The 20,534-nt window shown below is 34.5% G+C and overlaps 1 protein-coding gene across 3 annotated transcripts in view; it reads left to right on the top strand.

The window, feature by feature from the left end:
* Positions 1-20,023, top strand: part of CDH10 (cadherin 10) — a 93,322-nt gene extending 73,299 nt beyond the window's left edge. For all 3 annotated transcript variants that reach the window (XM_058041894.1, XM_058041807.1, XM_058041971.1), the window contains exons 6-12: positions 2,667-2,854; positions 5,740-5,993; positions 7,522-7,658; positions 9,768-9,889; positions 15,798-15,906; positions 17,810-18,061; positions 18,948-20,023. In XM_058041894.1, coding sequence (XP_057897877.1) covers positions 2,667-2,854; positions 5,740-5,993; positions 7,522-7,658; positions 9,768-9,889; positions 15,798-15,906; positions 17,810-18,061; positions 18,948-19,441 — 1,556 coding nt within the window. In that variant the 3' untranslated portion in view covers positions 19,442-20,023. The remainder of the gene's footprint in view (positions 1-2,666; positions 2,855-5,739; positions 5,994-7,521; positions 7,659-9,767; positions 9,890-15,797; positions 15,907-17,809; positions 18,062-18,947) is intronic.
* Positions 20,024-20,534: the final 511 nt, after the last annotated feature.

Consider the following 20,534-nt stretch of genomic DNA (forward strand, 5'->3'; position numbering starts at 1 on the left):
ACCTGAATTATGGCACCCACGTATCCTGTGAGACTATAGCCTGTGGTAATTTATAATATTTGCCCTTAGATTATATGTCTATTCAAGAGTGAATGAGAAGAAGGGTAAATGGAAAAATGAGATTGGTTTTTCATTCTTTATGACTGACTGAAGTATTTGCAATCCCAAGTGTGTAGACTGTAATCCTCAAGCTGATTTCTGCTCTCCTTAGTCTAAGGAAAAGTATTCCTTTCCTTGATCCTCCCATTTCTTTTCCTGACAGACAAATGAAAGGACATCATTCACTGGAGTAAATGCAAAGAGTAAACTGCTTTCCTTGAGAAGGAAGAAATCAGATTGACAGCAGAGTTTTGCCAGGATGAGTCTACTTTGGTGTACTTTGTATTCTGATACAGGGTCCAAAGCTGCACTGCATCCCATACTTAGTCCATTAAATGTATTCAGTGACAAAAGGAATAAAATGAAGCGTCTCATACTATGGTGGAGATTTCTAGAAATAGATAGGCTAGATTAAAAATTATCTTTTAGATGATAAGTTTCTGGTTATTTTCCCTCTCTGTTTCCACTACCTTATTAGCAACTCATGCATGAGCTCTTACAATTTTGTAGACTAAATAATGACTTGAGCATTGCACTGGGAGTCAAAGTGTCCAGAAGGCATAGGGATATAATTTTAAGAGCTGAAAAAAAATGTGGAGAGTAGTTGACACCTTGTAAAAATAATTATAGCATATAAATATTAATTGGGGACAAAAAAAAGTCTTTCGCCGTAGTCTCCTATAGTACTGCTGAAGTACTAAACTGGGGATAATTTTTCTTTTGCATTTTTTTTACCATTAGGTGATTAGAGAGAGATTCTCTACTGGTGAAGTATAACAGGTTTAGATATTAGAGAAAGATAATGAAAATATTAGAGAAAATGCAGGATAAAATACTCAATTGAACATCAAAATGCCACTGAGCAAAAATAAACACATACAAATAGAAGGAGGTGTACATGGCCATAAAGAATTCATTCTGCTGCTATATGTCCCTTTCATATTAAAATATGGTTAAGTAAAATTATATGAAGAAAATAAATTAAAATATTTCAATATTTTTCATTCAGTGTTTAATTGAAAATTAAATGTGAATGCATCTATTTTTCAATTTTTGCATTTTTGCTTTTTTAGGTCTGTCAAATGGGAACATAATAACATAATAGAACAGAAAAAACATAACTCTGTGGAGGAAGAAAAAAATCTCTAATGACCCAATAAATAATAGGGTGTTTTTGTACTAAGTGTCACTCTGTAGATGGCTTGTAATACACCAGTAATCCTCAAATGACTCATGCTTTCCTGAGTTTTGATAAAATCACATTGCCAGTGACCTTCCCATACAGCCATGCCAATCTCTCCCCATGACTCTTCTTGATTGCACAAAACTAATATGCCCTTGATGGACTTTTCTGTACTAGTTATTTGGGCAATGTATTTATGTGTTGCTTTTTGTGTAGCCTGTCCAGCTTTTTACTGTTGTGGTTGCTGCCCTTTACCATTTCCATTTTTGTGTTGTTTCAAGCTTACCTCTGACTCCTTTAACTTAGGTAGTGTCTAAGTAGAACAGAAAATCTTGGAAAACTTAACAAAGGCCATAGAAGAAAATGTTTTCCAAGAGAGATTTGATGCATTCACTTTAATCTTTGGAATGACAACTGGAGATGCATTAATTTTAAAATATTTTTTCTGAGAATTCTTCATAGCGTATTATGTCCCCCACGAGTTTTTGTAGCGTATGTTCCAACAGATGGGATCAAATACCTCAATGCTTATTTACAGTTTTCACACTAAGGCTAGGACATGGAATGCTAAAATACATGGTAAGATACTTATTTCAATTTACTGCAGCATGTCTGAATGATGACAGTTTTATTCCTATGTATTTTATCAGCTGCATGACACTACCACAAAGGGATATAACTGAGATAAGGAAAGTAGCACGAACCAAGAATTGTAATATTCATAAGCCTATTTCAGTATGAATTAACTGCTTCAACAAGTATAGGCACAATTTCTGCTCGTAGATTTTTAAAATACCTCTCCCTGCATTAATGTGTTATTCAAATTTATTTAATATGATATCTTACTATCTAATTTTGAAAGCTGAAATGTCAGTCTGTTGCATAGAATTGGCCAGTGAAATCAAGGAATTCTATTCTTGCTATTGTTTCCGTGATAAAATACATGTAATATGTATCTCAAAGATTGCCCTTAGATATTAAAGGGTAAAAAAGAAGAGTGAAACTGAGCAAGAACACACAGCAGTCTTTCCAGATGATATTTCAGGAATGAAACAAAAATGAGAACAAGAAACTTACAAGGAAAAGAAAGGCAAGAAGAGTGCAGATATAGTTGATTCTTCTCTGAGATAGAATAAAGATCTTTCTCAATCCTATTTTCTATGAATGTTTTTTCAACAATTTTGTTTTCAGTCTTCTATATAAAACTTTTCTCTGGATAGTTCTCTGCCTCATATTTTCTCCATTGCCTCAGTATTAAATGGCAAGTTCTCTAGAACAAAGAAATACACAAAATTGTGTTACCAGGTATTGTGCCACACAGTGTTACTTCATGCATGTGTTCCAGCTTGTGGGGGTCCTGAATGGCTCTTTGTCTCTTTGACAGGTACCATCCATCTCCGCATCCCCGAGTCCTCCCCAGTTGGGACAGCCATTGGCAGCGTTAAAGCCACAGATGCAGACACTGGGAAAAATGCAGAAGTGGAGTACAGAATTATAGATGGTGATGGGACTGATATGTTTGATATTGTGACACAGAAGGACACACAGGAAGGCGTCATCACTGTGCGAAAGGTGTCTGTTAGCAGCATTCACTAAATTATTTTGATGTCAATGTTATGTCACAAGCGTTCATTGCTTACATTATGTGATAACACTTGCTAATTGCTTAACATCTCCCATCAGTGACTGAAAGATACTGTTTCCTTTTAAGGTGAACTGGAAATAAAAGGTGGTAAACATATCTAAGATACACATAGGTTCAAAGCATTGTTGTAAGCAAAGTATGAAAAAGTGGACCAGCCCCAATGTTTTAGCACTAATTATTTCTGTGATTTCAAATGCAGACTTCTTAAGTATTTCTATAATCTGTTTTCTTCAGCAAGCAATCAGCAGCTCACTCACTGATGAGAGACACACATTCCTTCTCTGTGAGATTCTCATCTACTTGGGTGAGATGAGATCTGTGTGCCAGAACACAGACATGAGTTGGAAGGATATGGTTTTGTTCCTGTTTCCAATGTGTGAGAGGGCTGCCACATGAGCAATGTGTATGTAATGAAGGTTTTGTTCCTGATCCAGAGCTAGCTTTAGTTCTGCCCTCTGTCTTGCACTGTCAGAGCACTTTCAGATGCTTGTTTTCTAAGTCTATCTCACAAGAAGAAATGCCGCTCTCCTACTCCTCAAAAATTTCCCTTCCATAAGTCCCTTGGTCCTTGTCCTTGGGAGTTTGAGATGAACTTCAAAGAGTTCAGGCACCATTTTTAAGATAAAACATTGTTTATATCAGCTTTCCAAACAAATGTCCTTAAGCATAGAATAATGAAATAAACAGTGATATAAAAGATACCTTCACATCTCTTGATAATGGCAACCAAGGAAGAGAGAAGTTCTGCAAAGAATGTTCCTTTTTAATTTCCGTGTTTTATTTTGTTCATAGTCAGTGTAGTTGTTTATCTGGGGAAAAAAAAAAAAAAAAACAAACTAAAAAAACGAAAGTTTGAGGTCTAATAGTTTTTCTTTTCCTAGTTTGTGAAGGCTTTCTTGAGATGCTCTTCTCTTGCTTGCTTCAGATTTTCACACAATTACATTAAATCAATAGCATCTCGGAAAAAAGTCTAGCAGCTGAATCAAGCACAAGAATTTTCCTAAATTACAATACAGCAGTTCCAAAAATGTCAATAAATACTAATGAACAAGATCTTTTGATTTTGTTATTAGCAGTCTGACAGAATTTGCATTTTTCAGGATGCTCTCTCAGTCATGAATAAATAGTTTATTCAATACCACAGACAACAGCACTAACAAGCAAGGAAGGAGATGAGAATGCTGAGTTCATTGATTCATTAAAATAGTCTCTTTTCTTTTTGTTGTTATTTATCCACTTTGATTGTAATTTCTGTTTTCAGTGGTGAATAACTACAAATAGCTTGTGTTCCTTTACAAAGCTTCCAAGTTATTAAGTCTGAATTTATTATGCGCTATAAAAGAACTTTTTCTATACAAATTTTTCTATACAATTTCTCACAGACAAAATAATTGATTTTCCACAATTTCATATATTTGGGCAAGAATTTCCTTCATTACTGTGGATGTGCTTGAATGCCTGTAAAATCCACATGTTTCACACCCATGTTTTGCACTGTAGGTAGATATGTCCAAACTGGATGTGAATGTTGTAGTAGCAAGTTTACATAATCATGGTGCACATTCTGCCAGGCTAGACTAATTAGAATAAGTCAGGACTAGCATGTCTTCTTTGCTTTTAGGATTGAAGCCAGTGTCCCTTAACAGCTGAATGATGCACTTTACAGACATAGCAATAGCCTCAGATCTAGGTTAAATGGTTGTTTTCCTCATTTGTATTCATAGATACTCTCCCCTCTGCTCTGACTACTTTTTTAAAACAAGTCTGAGGCAGTGGGGAAACTCGTTCTTTCTCATGCACTGGACTGCATCTTTCTGCTTTTGAATAGTGTATTTAAATATCTAACCTGTCACTTTGGCATCTTTAGTGAACATTAATTAATATTTAAAAGCAGCTAGGCAGAAAAAAATAAGCCATCAACCACCCATTTTGATGAATGAAAACCACCAGTTCTATATCTCTCTGAGAATCTGTGGGAGTTAATAAAGTCTTCTTTGTGTCAGAAAGGTAGATTTTCAGCTTGCTCATTTCCTTAGAATCATTAATTAGCTAACACTTTTCATCTATGACAGCTAGAAAAATTTGAAGGAATAAAATTATTTTCAATTCAAAATGATTTCTAATTATAACCGTGAACTGCTCCTCCTCCCATTTTAAAAAGGAACTGCTGACAAAAATGTCAAATATATTTTCAAAAAAAAAATCCTTCTGATGTTGGATTCATTAAATTAAATGAAAAGGAACAAGATTAAACCCCACTGTTTCTCTAAATATAGAGAGCTTTGACACACATACCTTCCTCAAAAGACACCTAAAACCTTCCTGATATTTAAGGCCTACTATATGGGCTTGACAATAGCAATACTCTGGTCATTTTGATTATTCAGGGGTTTACAGAATTTCCCATGAAACATTAGTGTTAAATACCTTGTTCTGGAATGTTTGTATTTCCAGTCAGTATCTCAAGCTTTTTAAATGGTTATATGATTGTTTCAAATCCATATTCTTATGAAACAGCTGCAGAATTCCCTGAATAATTGGTTAATTTGCACTGAAAATCTTTTTATCATTCATGCTGAGATAATTTAACTAATATACAGGAAAAGATACTTCTTCTAAAAACAATGTAATTTGTTATTTGACAAAGTGACTCCTGTGGTGGGGAAAATATTAACTGTGTTGGTGCTCCCAGAATGCATGGGTAGGGTCTGATAAGGCTTGAGCCCTCTTCAGTTTCCATTATGTACATAGGTCAACATCTGCCAATATGTAAATCTAATCTAATAAAATGTATTGCACTTTTCATTTTTAGCCACTGGACTATGAGACAAGACGACTTTATACTTTGAAAGTAGAAGCTGAAAATACCCATGTGGATCCCCGTTTCTATTACCTTGGGCCTTTCAAAGACACAATTATTGTGAAAATCTCTGTAGAAGATGTAGATGAACCTCCTGTTTTCAGCAGGTCTTCTTACCTTTTTGAGGTGCATGAAGATATTGAGTTGGGGACAATAATAGGAACAGTAATGGCACGGGATCCTGATTCTGCCTCAAGTCCAATAAGGTAATACTTCAATGTCTAAACATATTGTTTGCTAAAGAAATTAAGATAAATAGTAATACAACATTAATTTAACGTAGAGGTGTTTTATCTATTATTTATTAGTGTCCCAGAGATAGACAGAATTGGGAATGGTGCTGTCTGTAAACCTACAAATATGTCAGGCAAAAGCAATTTACTTGCACTCAAGAGACACACAAAATATTTTCCAGTGGCACAATTCATAAAAACTTGATTTCAAGTAGGCCCATCAGGATTGCTTTTTACTTCGCACTGTGAAAAGCTTTTAGAGTGCTGATTAAACAAGTTCTAGACTTCAATAAACCTAACATGTATGAAGTAAAATGAAATGCTTACCATATAAGCCAAAGAGTCTTAAATATAATTTCTTTAGAAAATAGTAGATTTTTGTTTTATTCTAGTTAAGAATTATTAAAGTAAGCTAGTAGTAAAAAAACCAAAAACATTTGAGTAAGTCTTTATTGCACTATAAGAAGTTTTCATAGGGTGTTCTTTTGTTGTTGTTTTCATATTCATTTTGGCATTGACTTGTTCATTGGGGTTTTATTTGTTTGTCTTTTTATATTTACTGCAATTGTGTGTAGTGGAGTGAGCAAACAGCAGCCACCAAAACCGGATAGATGTTGTTTTCATATAACAGCTTTTTTTATTTGGCTCAATTTAGTTAAGTACTGTAAATGAAACCAGATGCACTTGATTAACAGTTTAGATCACTCATAAATTTTCATAAAAACATAAACATTTGTTTCTATTGTACTATACAAGTGTACTATTTAACGTTTTAAAACATTTGGCCAAATTCTGAAACGTATTCTAAAAATCATTCTGTATTTGACAAAATCCTGCATTTAATTCCATTCCATTCTAATTCTAATTTTAAGGTAATGTTAAATATTAAAAAAAAAAGAGGAAAGAAAAATTTTCTGTTTCTAGTTTGACACTACCATAGCATATTGGTGGCCATTATGCCTGCCAGAAGTATAGCAACTATAGAAAAATAGAAGGTCCTTCAACATCTATGCATGAAAGTTCTGCATGTGGACTTATTTTTATACAAGTTTTTTTTATCTTGATCTCTAGTGAATTAATGCATTCTAAACAGCAGAAGCTGAGCTTATAGCAATAATTTTGAACAGCTTGTAAATTAGCTGTCAATCTCAGTCTGAAGAAACAGTATATCAAAGACAATTTTCCTTTCAGGATTAAATTAATTCTTTAATTATACATTAAAATTCTTATTTTTTAAAATAATTCTCCTATAATCTTGTAAAAGCTCCAGTTATCAAATATTACACTATTGCATCACATTCTTAAAATCCAAGTTTTAATTCCTTGTTCTATGGAGCTAACATTCAGAATTTTGAGAAGTATTTATAGAAACTAAATATATGTCTTTTCAAAACTAACCTTTGTAATATAGAACATAAAACCTGTAGTGACTTGTGAAATATATGTTTTCTTTGACTTTTTATAATTTTGACAACACTTTCTATTTTGTTGTCATATTTAGGTTTTCTCTGGATCGTCACACTGACCTTGACAGGATATTTAACATTCATTCTGGAAACGGGTCCATCTATACTTCTAAGCCACTTGACCGTGAGATATCCCAATGGCACAATCTTAGTGTTATAGCAGCTGAGATTAGTAAGCTAATTTGGCTTTTCTTTTCACTTTCAGTTTTCTTTAGCCTGTAAAGTGACAGCTGCAACTTTGTGATGAAAACATCCCTCCTTTATTTTCTCCCTCTCCCTTTATACTAGATGTTCTGGAAAAGTGAACTGTGGGGTAGCTAACAGCAGCTGTCTCCTCATCGATCTTTTCCTCAGCTACCTCAATCACTGACCTTTAACGTCCAACTTACTTCTGAAATGTTAGCCAATTAAATTATAAGTTTGGACTAATTATTTTTATTCCTTTCTTGGAGGACAATAACATGATTTTGCTGTTAAAATAGATGAGTTTAGCATAGTAATCTATGTTTTTGTCTCTATTATTTTCTTCATTTCCTTAGAAATACTTTCATTATCTCTTCCTATGGTATCTGCACCTACAGCTCTTTGAAATCAGCATCTAAAAATCACTTCCTCTCAAAGTCACTAATTTTTTAGGGCTAATTCTGTATCAGTTAAAAAAAAAAGGAAAAAAATACTGGTCAGCAGTGAAATGTGTCTGGCAAGAGTTACACTGCAGAGGACTAAATGGAACATTGTGTCCTGCCAATTAAACATTCTGTGTTTAAAAAAAAACAACAACAACAACGAAAAAAAAAAAAATACCCACAAAAACAAAAAAACCCACAGTAGTTTGTTTTTTTTAAAAAAAACAACTTTTTCTTTTGATGCTTTGTCCTGAGCTTGCAATCATTCAGAGTGCTGTCTAATGTTGTACAAATTATTTTCAGATTTATATAATGAAGAAACTTAGCATCCTTGAATGACTAGATCTTAGTGCTAAACTTACCTCCTTGTCAGGAAACTTAGAGCAAATTTACATTATGGACATATCCGGAGTAGCTAGCATTCTCCACAGAGATATGTTAATTTTGGAGAAAGAAGTGAAGAGGGAGATTTAGATCTTTAAATATTTTAAAATCCTACCTGTGAAGCATGACAGAATGAAAGCAGTGTTAGAACTGGTTTGGAAAGTTAGCATGAACATACAGAAGGCTATGAAAAACTGCATGCTAAACCTGGAAATGTAAATAATTCAGGATGTCAAAAAAGGTCCACTTCACACTCTTTAGCAAAGGTGTTACTGATAACAAGCCAATATAATTCCAGCTGCTCCTAAATGTCTTTTGTTTTATTTAAAGCAGAAGAAGAGGGGGGGAAATCAGCAATTTGGAACAATCTGGTACTTTTGTTACTTATCCAGTTCCATTAATGTTAAAAAATCATATGCTGCTTAGCTACCACACAGCAGAATTCCAAGAAACATCTGCAGTTTTTACACCCAGGAATTATTTATTATTTTTGGTATGACAACAAGATCAGCAAGTGAGAACAGGGACACTTATATTCCTGAATTAACCTATACTAACAAAAGCGCACTTTAAATAATAATAATAGTATCTTGGCATTTGGTGAGGGGGACATTATTCTTGTTTCTGAACCTAAGGTCTGAAAAGTTACATTAATATTTTTTTAAGGCAATTTAAACATTAAAAAATCTTATTCTAATAAGTTCTTTACCAAATTTTTGGAGGAGTACTTTCATTTGTTTTGTGGGAATTTCTTTGAGGGGCAAGAGAGGAAAGTCAGACTTAAAAATTTTTCAAAATATGTGTGCATGTCATAGACTAAATTAACTCTAACCCAGCCAAAACCAACACAATGCACAAATGATGTCCTTGGTATCTTTTCTCTGTAAAACAAACCAGATAAACAAAGAATTTTACAATTAAAGATCAAAACCATACAAAACCTTAAGTCCACCAGGTGATCAAATTTGTTACTCTAGTAGTGGGCATACTTTTCATATACAATATTTGAATATATTATTAACATTTGCCGCCCCTTATCTCCATGTAAAATTTAATTGCTCACTAGATCCCAATGCTTCTTTTTTTTACTCTACACAAATAATTTCTTTGTTTTTCAGAAGGCCTGATTCTGCCTTGTTACTGGTTTGTAGACTAAAAATTGACCAGATTCAAACTTTATCTTGCATGTGTATTGCTCATGAAATTTGGAAGAAAACAGAAAACTCTTAATAAGAAAATGATCTCATGTTTCTTGTCTCTTCTACTGTCAGACAACCCCAAAGATACTACTCGTGTTCCTGTCTATGTAAGAATTTTGGATGTTAATGACAATGCGCCACAGTTTGCTGTATTCTACGACACTTTTGTCTGTGAAAACGCCAGAGCTGGACAGGTATGCCTTTGATAAACACTTCCCACCATCCAGTTTTGCTACAGAACTCAATTGTAGATCATTCCTGCCTATTGCTTAAGAAAAATCATACCTAAATTATCTTTCAATATGTTCAAAATGAAAGCAAAAAAGCTCTGTAAGTGAGGCTTAGAGTGAAATGTCAGTACGTTACAAGCACACTAGTGTTTCAATCACCACTTTTTCTTACCTAACCTTGTACTGCTTTTAAATCCCAATGAGATATGTCCATGACATGGTCATGATTCACTTTGCCCTTAATTTCACAAAGAAGAACATTACATGTAACTAAAAACTTTGATCTATATTTTTTTAATAATTCTCCAATAGCAAAATTCAGATATATTTCAATCCATGCTGACAGTGAATACAAACCAAAAAACCTGTACACTTTTTTTTTTCAATCGTTAGATTCATCTTTCATTATCTCACCAAAAATTTCTGTCAAGAAAACATGCATTTTTAAAATGGTAACAAAATATTTTCTTTTGCTTCTTTGAGGCTACACAATGTGTACTTCGATTTAAATGAATTGACTCTAATGTCCAATAGGCAGTTGCTTATTAGAACTTCTAAATTTTTTTTTCTATTACATGTCCCAGAGCATAATCTGCCAATAATAAAACCTTTAAAATGATAGCAGTAGCACCTCAGTGCAACCCTTTCAGTACATTTGAATAGAATGTGGTACAAGTGCCATCTTGTCTTAACTGTTGAGAGTCCCAAAGGTATAACATTCAGGTTGTGTTGGAAATTTTGCATTCAGGTTGCCATTCTTCCTTCCAAAGTGACATAAGTTTGAACTTATAACAAAGACTTTGAGGCCAAAATTTATAATGCATAAAATATATAAAGGTACTGAGCAAGTGCATTTGTCTGCTGTGGCGGTCACAAGAGAATTCAAGGTGTTAGATAAAGAGAAATCACTGGCTAAAAATGTAGAAAGTTGGACAGCTGAATTGTCTCCTATAAATGCCAAAAAATGTTTAATAATTTTCAATATGACATAAGGATTAATACTTGTAAAAGAAGAACATTGAATTTTCCTCTTCCAGTTTCACAGAAAACACATCCTGTGTAAAAAAAAAAAAAATAATAAAAGCATACATCCACAAATTTTACTCATTTGAGTTTTCAGAATTTTTTCTGTGCAGGTTACTAGTTCTAGAGCGCACATGTAATGTTAAGAGAGCACTTAAATTTCCATGTACAAGTATTTTAAATAACAGGGTTTTTTTCTGTGCTATCTAGACTATAAAAGTCAGTATAATTTAAAAGTAAATATAAAAGTATTTCACAAACATTGCATTGTTGTATTGTTTACAATCAGAATAGGCTGTCAGTTAAAAAGTTGAATAAAATAGCACTAATCACTTATAACTAATAAATGAGATTCTAAATAAGTTGACACAATGCATCCACAAATGCTTATTTAAATTGTTATAGGGCTCAATAGCGTCTTTATCTGAAAAAAAAACTGCCAAGGTTATTGAGTGGGCCATAAATATAAATATTTTTTAAGAAATATGAGTTGCAAATGATTGCTTAAAGAAAACAATTCTCAGAAAGAGAAAAAATGTAATGCAGGATAACAAGAATAATCTTTTTGAATGTAATTATATTCTTCTTGTTTACTGGCAGCTCATAAATAAGACTTTTTAGTTTTCGAATTCAATCTGTCCTGAGAGAATGTAATCAATTCAAACTGAACATGGTTCCCTGAGCTTGATTCCTCCCACATTTCTGCTATTTTTCTTCCCTTTCAGGTTTTCATAATTACATTTGATCCATGAAATTTATATCTATTAGGTAACTGAAACTAATGATGCTTCATCAGTCACAGATTCTGTTGTATTCATTTCAGTAATTCCCATCTACTCAAGAGAGATATTATAAGGAATATTATACTTTTCCATTTACTTAATTTGTACAGAAACCTAAATTTTATACATATATATATATATAAACATACGCATACTATATATGATACCTAGGGAGGTGCACATAAATCCATGTATACAAACATACATATATATGAAAATATATAGCAAGAGAGAAATGTGACTTTTGTAGTCTGAAAGACTCAAAGGGCCTGTGATTGTTTTCCTGCTTGCTATTACTGCTGATGTCAGATCCTACCATGAACTTACAAACGATGCAAATATCCTATCTCAAAAGCTCAAGCTACACACAAGCAGCACCTCTGGCAGAATGCTATTTTGGTGGTTGCTGTTCTTTTGACCCCCCCCCCCCCCCCAAAAATGAGGACAGTCTTGGTGTGATGGCATAAGAGGACACAGGCATTCATGTGACATACACAAGGCTGACTCAAAAGGAGTTCAGGGAAATAAAGCAGCAAAATGCTCAGACTGCTGCAGCCCTGCAACCAAAGAAGTTCAGCTGTCCTCTGCCCCCAGGTGAGAAGAGGCAGGAGCTGGGCATCTGGACAGATGGAATCCCACTGGTTTTGTCAGCTCCCAGCTGTCACAAGTCTGGCAGCTCAGCTGCCAGCCTCCAAAGATCCTCTAATGTAAAAGATAAGAATCAGTTTAGAAAGCAGAAGTCCGTCCTGCTTTAGAGAGGTCTTGCATGGAAGCTAAGTAAAACTTTTCCAAATATTCATTTTCCCTATAGTAGTTGTCACAAGAGAGGCCCTTCTTCTTTATGTGTAAGTGATCTGCCAAAAAAAAAAGCAGAAGTTGACCTTGGTCAGCAGCCAAGTGCCCAACAAACCACTTCCTTCCCCCTCAATAATATAGGGGGAGAAAAGATGAAAAATAAATGGCTTGAGACAAATTTACAAATTACCATCACTGGCAAAACAGACTCAGTTTGGGGCTGTTGCAGCCGCTGGCACCACCTGGGGCCAGCCTGGGCAGCCCCAGCACAGCCCTGGCACAGCCAGCACTGGAACAGCCTCACCTTTTTCAAGTCCAGTGTGATGTTTAAATGGCTTGCTATTGTCTTGCTGTTACTAGCCTTCATTTTTACCTAATCCATGCATACCTTTTCACATGGTCAAATGTTATGTAAATAGGTCTAGCTCATAATGGATTCTTTTTCAAAGACATTTTAAAATACAAATCTTGGGGTCTATTTTCCTTTTGCCAATAACTTACTGCAGAATAGATTATAAAAACAGACTAAGTTTCTTGAACCAATTAGTTTTATGCTGCTCTTCATATTATCAGCTCATTTGACCCATATAACAGTCCTTATCAGGAAAAGGATGTCCTTTCCTCCCCATAATCTTGTTTAAATGTGGCTTTTGGGATCTTCGTAGTTCCAGAACTTTCCTTGTTACATTCACAAGTGTCTTTCTAAAAATAGCTAAAATTCACATCTATTGAAAAACTAAAATCCCTGAAGTGTTTTTCTAGCTTTCAATTTTCCCTTCCTATTTTTCAGATCTTTCTGTAAAAATTTCTTAAATCCTTTAATCCTGAAGTGTAATTTTATCTTTGTTTATTGCATCTTTCATTTCTTTTGATAAATGACAATTTGTGATCAATTTACTTGAAAATTTGTTCTCTTTCTTTCCCAACTCCCCTGAGAAATTCTTACTTTAGTTTCTTCAATATATAGCCATAGATCTTATACCTCTCAGTGATTTTATGAGTATCAGAATTTTATTTTTGCTTTACCTTTTTCAAAAACTCTCAAAGGTTTGCTTTTTTCACTCAGGCAAGAAAAAATTTTTGAACTGAAAATTGATGTAGAGTTTCTAATGAGTTCTGCTTTCTTTTTCTCAATAGCACATTATATTTTCTTTGTCCTAAATTTAAAAGCAAAACTATAGTATATTTTTGAAGAAAACATTTACCTAAACAGTTGACGGAACTGATGCTTGCCAAAGTCCTACTAAGAAGAAAGTGAATTTTGTTGGAATAAGCACACCATATAGCAAACTTGTTTCCAGTGGTTTATCAGTTTTTTAGTGGCTAATGACCCTCATGACTGCTACTGTGCCATTAATTTCCTAACTATCATCATACAGAGTAACATCCTTGGCTTCCCTGCAGTTACTGCTTAGTGCCATTTCTAGAAAGAAACAACTTAAGAGTGTTATACCCCTATTTACAAGGAAATTGGGTGGCAGGTCTAAGATAAAAGAACTTTTGGAAACCACATGTAAAACAGGATTTATCACATTAAAATAGTAATCAATATTATCAGGGAGCCATTTTCAAGCTGCAATATAATGCTTTCAATTCTACATGCTCTTTTAAAAAAAAACTATGATAATGAACACTCAGTTGATTTTCAATAGCCTAACACCCGCAACTGACCATATTCATGGTCTCTAGTTGTTAAGTAAAATAAACTAGTGTTTTGATATTTAATTTTGTAAATATATATTAAAATTAATAATGTAAATAATGTAAATAAATATTAAAATTCTTATGCTAATTACTAAATAATTAAAATATTCATTCTTCAAAAACATAATATTCTATGCTTGCATTATCAGTTTTATTCATATAGAAAGTTATTGGAGGATTATGTAAGAAAACAGATTTAGAGAAAGACAAAACTCCTGTTGAAAAAGCAAGGAAGCTGCTATATTAAAAGAAATCCCATCCTTGCCTCCTCAAGATATTTACTGCTATTTTCTGGATGGACAAGAAAGAAATTGGGAGTTAGTCATGCGTTTTTTAAGGCAAACAGGAGTGCACTGCAGTTGTTGATGTGAAAGATGATCAGACCTGACAAAAGCTGTGATATGAAGAGAAATGGCTGTATTTGGAAGAACTGGAAGAGGAAAAACAAACAGAGTTTAACAAGTACACCACAGGGAAGGAATAGTGTTAAAAATTAGATGTAATTCCATGGTTGAAAGAGCAGTGCAATTTAAAATGATGAATAAGACATGAAGAATAAAAATGATCTAGGCTAAAGATAATCTATATTTGGAAGTTAAACTTAAGAACATAACTGAACCTTCAAGCATGCATGCACAAAAATCCAGACTTAAATTCACTTTATATGCCATAGTATTAAAAAAAGCCCCAGATTGAAAATAGGCAATAAAGTAAAAAATAATAATAAAAAAATTCATTTTGCTTGGGAAACAATATTTAGCCACTCTTAGGTATAGAAATTTCACTGAAAAAGCCACATATTCACTTGCCTTACAAGGGAAGAAGTACTGATAAAGGGGTTGCCATTATTGTCCCCAAAAATTGCCCAAATTTGTTGTAGGCATTGTGGAAAGCTCTGAGTATGGAACTGACCTGGTGCAGCTTACTCTCAGAATTATGACACCTGATTCTCATCCCACTCCAAACTTGTGCAACTCTAGGGTGTGCTTCAATGTTTTACAAGAGTAGAAATATGTCTAAAATATAACTGGAATTTTTTATCTCGGGAATCATGTTGGTGTGTTCTTCTATACTAATAAATAAGAAAATCATGTTAAAGAAAAAATGTTTTAATGTAGAAATGTAATTTGAAGCTTTAACTTCCCTTTAAAAAAATGTGTTTGATAAAATGCCGTTTTTATCACAAAAAATAGAAAACTTCATGTGAATTACAGTCTTAGGTGTTGATTTGAATTTAAAATGATGAATCAAAGATGAAGTGTAACAACTACCAGCTACAGCTAAAACTATTTTTGGCAAGTTTTGTCCACTATGTAGCTACAATAATATAGGTGCACATATTCTGTCACATGAAAAATACAGATTTTTTTTCAAAAAAACTTATATAAGACACTTGTTGAACATCTGTTTGTTTCTTTATTTTACGGAATAAATATTAAGTCAATATGTGTGAATGCCAAGTTACTCCAATGCTTTTCATCTTCTTTGATCAGACAGCTCCATCAAAAAACTAGGTGTATTTGGTCTTTTTGTTGTTGTTGTTTGTTTGCTTGCTTTTTTTCCTGCAGCTTATTCAAACCATAAGTGCAGTAGACAAAGATGACCCTCTTGGTGGACAAAAATTTTTCTTCAGTTTAGCTGCCGTTAACCCTAACTTCACTGTTCAGGACAATGAAGGTAAAATTCATGCCTGTTCCGAGGAAGGAGTTTTATCTTTTCTGTCTGGCTACATCCCTGAAATATATTTGCTTTTGATGTCTATCAGTATGTAGAGAAGTTGTGAAGGTTGCTGCTACCAAGAATACTTTACGTGAATGAGGTATAGGACATCTACACTTGTATCTGTGTAAAGCAAAAATGTGATTTAAAAAAAGTTATGAAGAAAATCAGAAAATTGTTGGCTTGGGGTAAGAGACAGATGAAATACTTGACTACAAAAGAAAAAAGGCTTTCAAAAATGTCTTCAGCTGAAAGTTGAGATTTTTCACTTTAGCCTTTTGTGACATTGTTCTGATTCCCCTGGCCTTCTGTTTCGCTTCTTTCTGACCATTAATGAAAATAATGGTTCTGAGAGTCACTTCAGCTTTTCTTTTGATCCTTGCTCAATCTGTCTTTATCAGAGAAAATTTTCAGAAGCTTCTGTTGGGGAAGTGAGACTATGAATTTTGGCTTTTATTATTAGTATGACTAATTGAGAGGACTCTAGATTACAGAAGACATAAATGAGAGAGGACGTGGTATCAGTCTTCAGATGTGTCAAAGGCATAAAGGCAAAGGAAATAATCCTCTGTTCCTGATGAATATTTCTGGATGTAGTAGACTACAAACAACAGCAGAAAAAAAACTTCTAATGGTAGGGAAATTGAAGTAATTAAATAAAATATTTCACATACCTTATAAAATCCTTTGCAGAAGAGGCGTTTCAAGATCTGTAAGAGACTTTTTGATGTTGAGTGAAAACAAATAATGTTAAAATACCTAAAACCAGTGAAGGGAAGCAAGAAAGAAAAACTTTATGTTTCACATCTTGAAGTCTATGAAAAAATACATTATTTAGTATTTTAAACAAAGGTTATATCTTGGTGACTAGGCCCTGAGTACAGAGAGGTATAGATCTTGATATTTCCTTATTATCTGTAGTTATTTTCTTGCTTTTTGCACATGGGTTATTTTAGTTGTGCCTGAAGTTATCTATCAAAATAGCTAACCACATAGCTCAGGCAACCCACAAATATTATGAAAATTAAATTTTCGTTTTAGTGCACATTAAAGCTATATTTTCTCTCTTTTGGATGAAACAGTTATCAACTCTGGTGTTGGCTGCTACTCTAGCATTGTGGCTCTAAAAGTAGAAGAAATAGTCTCTTCCTGTTATTCATTCCTTCTCTTGCTTCCCTTCCCTGTGGCCACTCTATGGGCACCTTTTGGTGCTGAAATATCCTGCTCTCAACTAAGATTTGTCTGCTACAGATACAGTGTAATAAGTTCACTTCTCAAAAATGTGCAAGAATACCTACCATCTTTCACATTTTCTGAATTCCTAAGACAATTTCTATCCAAAAAAAGCCCTACTTCATGTGCTAGGGTACATAATTCATTGTTCTACAGTGTGTTGAAAGCGGTTTGGTTTAACAAATCTCATTCTGAGTTGACAGCATTCCTGTGGGTGTTGTCACAGATGAGCCATAGAAAGAATCTTCTAGAACAGAGTACTTGTTGAACTGCACAAAGTGGAAGGTTCTTTTTCCTCAGTTGGTTGCTGCATTTCAGGGTTTCAGCCCTGAACTGTAACTGTGTCATGCACTGCATGCATTAATCTATAAAACATTTTAAGCTTTGAGAAATCCTCTTTTCAAATCACACGCCAAAGTGGTGCAGAGGCACAGAGAAGCAGGCCAGATGTACCTAAAAACTTATAAATATCTTTCTGATCAAATGAGAATGCCATTAGAAAAACAGAGATACCACTGTGATATCAGGACCTATTTTGAAGTCATATAAAATACGATTATTGGCATCTACTATAAGTGATATGGTTTCTGCTTGTATAGGCTACAACAGTATCTTTTAATCACTCTAGATAACACTGCCAGGATTTTGACGAGGAGGAATGGCTTTAGTCGGCATGAAATAAGCACTTACCTTCTCCCAGTGGTGATCTCGGACAACGACTACCCGATCCAGAGCAGCACGGGCACGCTGACCATCCGCGTGTGCGCCTGTGACAGCCGGGGCAACATGCAGTCCTGCAGCGCCGAGGCCTTGCTGCTCCCTGCCGGCCTCAGCACGGGGGCTCTGGTGGCCATTCTCCTCTGCATCATCATCCTGCTAGGTAAGGGGAGAAACGCGCCTTCCCCTGCCCAGGAACAAATATTTGAGGCCTGACGCGTTTCACGAAATTATGCAGGTTGATAGAGTTAATGGTCCTGGATTTTGCAAGAAGGATATAACCGCAGCTTAAAATAAAAAGGGAAAAACAAGGCCAAACCCTCATTATCTTTGTTATCTGCTAATTTAACACCGTAAATAAGAATTCGAGTCCCAGACTGTTAAACTGTCACTGTGCAGCCAGAAGCTCATTTATGTTCTTTCGTTAAGTTTCCCGAAAAAAGAAAGTTCAGAGAGGATGAATAGGGTAATCAAAAATTGCTTTCATGTCTTTCATTTTAAATTTTTTTGAGGAAAAGTCTCTTTTTCATTTAAATAACTACTGAAAATCAATATGCAGTATATATTTCACATATAATATAACAGTAATCAGTAATTTTACTACATCAAAGCCCTGTCTATACAGTGGTTTCAGTGCTGTAATAAAAAAAAAAAAGGAAAATTTTGTAAAACCTCCATTTTGTGGTTTGTAGAATAACACTTAATGACCTATAATTCAACTCAAACCCACTTTTTAACAATTCCTTTGAGCTTGAAAAAGGAAAAAGATCTTCAGAATAGACCTGGCTATTTTAAAGCTCATTACAGCTACAGAAGGAGCATGCAGACAAGCTCATGGTCCTGTAAGCAGAGCACAGAATGTGTGCAAAATAGGTTTTTGATATAGACTTTATTGTGCTACCATTATACAGATAGGGGTGTTTATCCAGTTATCAGAAAAAAATGAGTTGGTGAAATGTAGCTGAAATGTCGCTCTTGCACCCGGTGGATTTGCTGCTAAGAAATTGTTAAATAGAGATCTTTACCCATTCTTTGTTTCCCTCTTTAAGTTATAGTGGTGCTATTTGCTGCTCTGAAGAGGCAACGAAAGAAGGAGCCTTTGATCCTCTCTAAAGAGGACATCAGAGACAACATTGTGAGTTACAATGACGAAGGCGGCGGAGAGGAAGACACCCAGGCCTTTGATATCGGCACACTGAGGAATCCTGCGGCTATCGAAGATAAGAAGCTTCGGCGAGACATTCTCCCTGAAACGTTATTTGTGCCCCGGAGGACTCCTTCGGCACCAGACAACACGGATGTCCGAGATTTCATTAACCAAAGGCTAAAAGAGCACGACACTGATCCCTCCGCGCCGCCGTACGACTCGCTTGCAACCTATGCCTATGAGGGAAACGATTCCATAGCTGAATCCTTGAGCTCCTTGGAGTCAGGTACTACCGAAGGAGACCAAAACTATGATTACCTCCGAGAGTGGGGCCCTCGGTTTAATAAGCTAGCTGAGATGTACGGTGGAGGAGAAAGTGACAAAGACACTTCTTAACCTACAGTAGGCTACTTTTTTCTTTTCCTTTGAGCGGAAGTAATTTTACAGACACCTTCTGCACTCAACAGTATTTAACATTCAGGAAAATTTTCCTGCCACTCAGCACAATGGTTTCCTTTTAAAATTTGTTTTAAACTTGTCCATTAATGTCATTCATTCTTTCTAGTAGGATGCCACTTGGAATATATACAACATTTTATTTAATCAAACTTCCAAGAGCCAAAGCTATGGAAATTCAGTGTTGTACATTTTAGTAAGTAAAATAAAAAATATCTTACCTTCAGAAATTTGAACAGGGTGATAATCCCCTAAGCAACCTCATGTACAAGCCGCTTCTGTTAGGTACATGTCCTATTCCTGCAAGTGCAGCTTTTAAGATGGCGAAGAAGAAAAAATCCAATATGTCCTGTTCTGTACATTAAAATAAAACAAAATGTACACGTGGTGTTAATAAGTGTAATATGCAGCTGGTTTAAAAAAAAAGTTTGTGCAACTTCATTTCATCAAATTCTATCTGCCAATGTTTTATATTTATATTTTTGTATTTATTTTTAAAAAATAAACCAGTTTTTACAACTATGCTAATGTTTGCCTGCCTGTTCTCACCATGAGTTTCAAGCTTGAAAAGAACATGGAATTTCTCCAGTGAGATCACAACCAACTGCTAATACTTCTGTGCTGAAGTATTCTCCATACATATAACACAGTCTGAAGTGCTTATGCTCACTGAGACAGGTGCAAGTTATACAATTTCTTGCTTGCTCAGAAGTGCTACTTTCTACTGTTCAGTGTTTGTGAGAATTTTCTTGGTTTTATTTTTTAACTAAACTAATCATATTCTAGTCTAGAAAGATTAATTACTCTCTTGTGTCACCTCGAATAGCCTTATTCTAAAAACACACTGGCACAATTTATCTATCCAAACACATAACATTAGTTTCAAAATCTCAGTTTATTTGTTTTATAGTTCTCCATTTTGAATCATACTTACATCATCATCAGAAGTGATCTGTAAGTGCAACAGATAAAGCGTAAAAAGATGCTCAATCCTTTTAAAGCTCTATTTTTCCAAAGACATTTGCTGACAAGC

The sequence above is a fragment of the Melospiza georgiana genome, chromosome 1, assembly GCF_028018845.1.
Source record: "Melospiza georgiana isolate bMelGeo1 chromosome 1, bMelGeo1.pri, whole genome shotgun sequence".
NCBI lineage: Eukaryota > Metazoa > Chordata > Aves > Passeriformes > Passerellidae > Melospiza > Melospiza georgiana.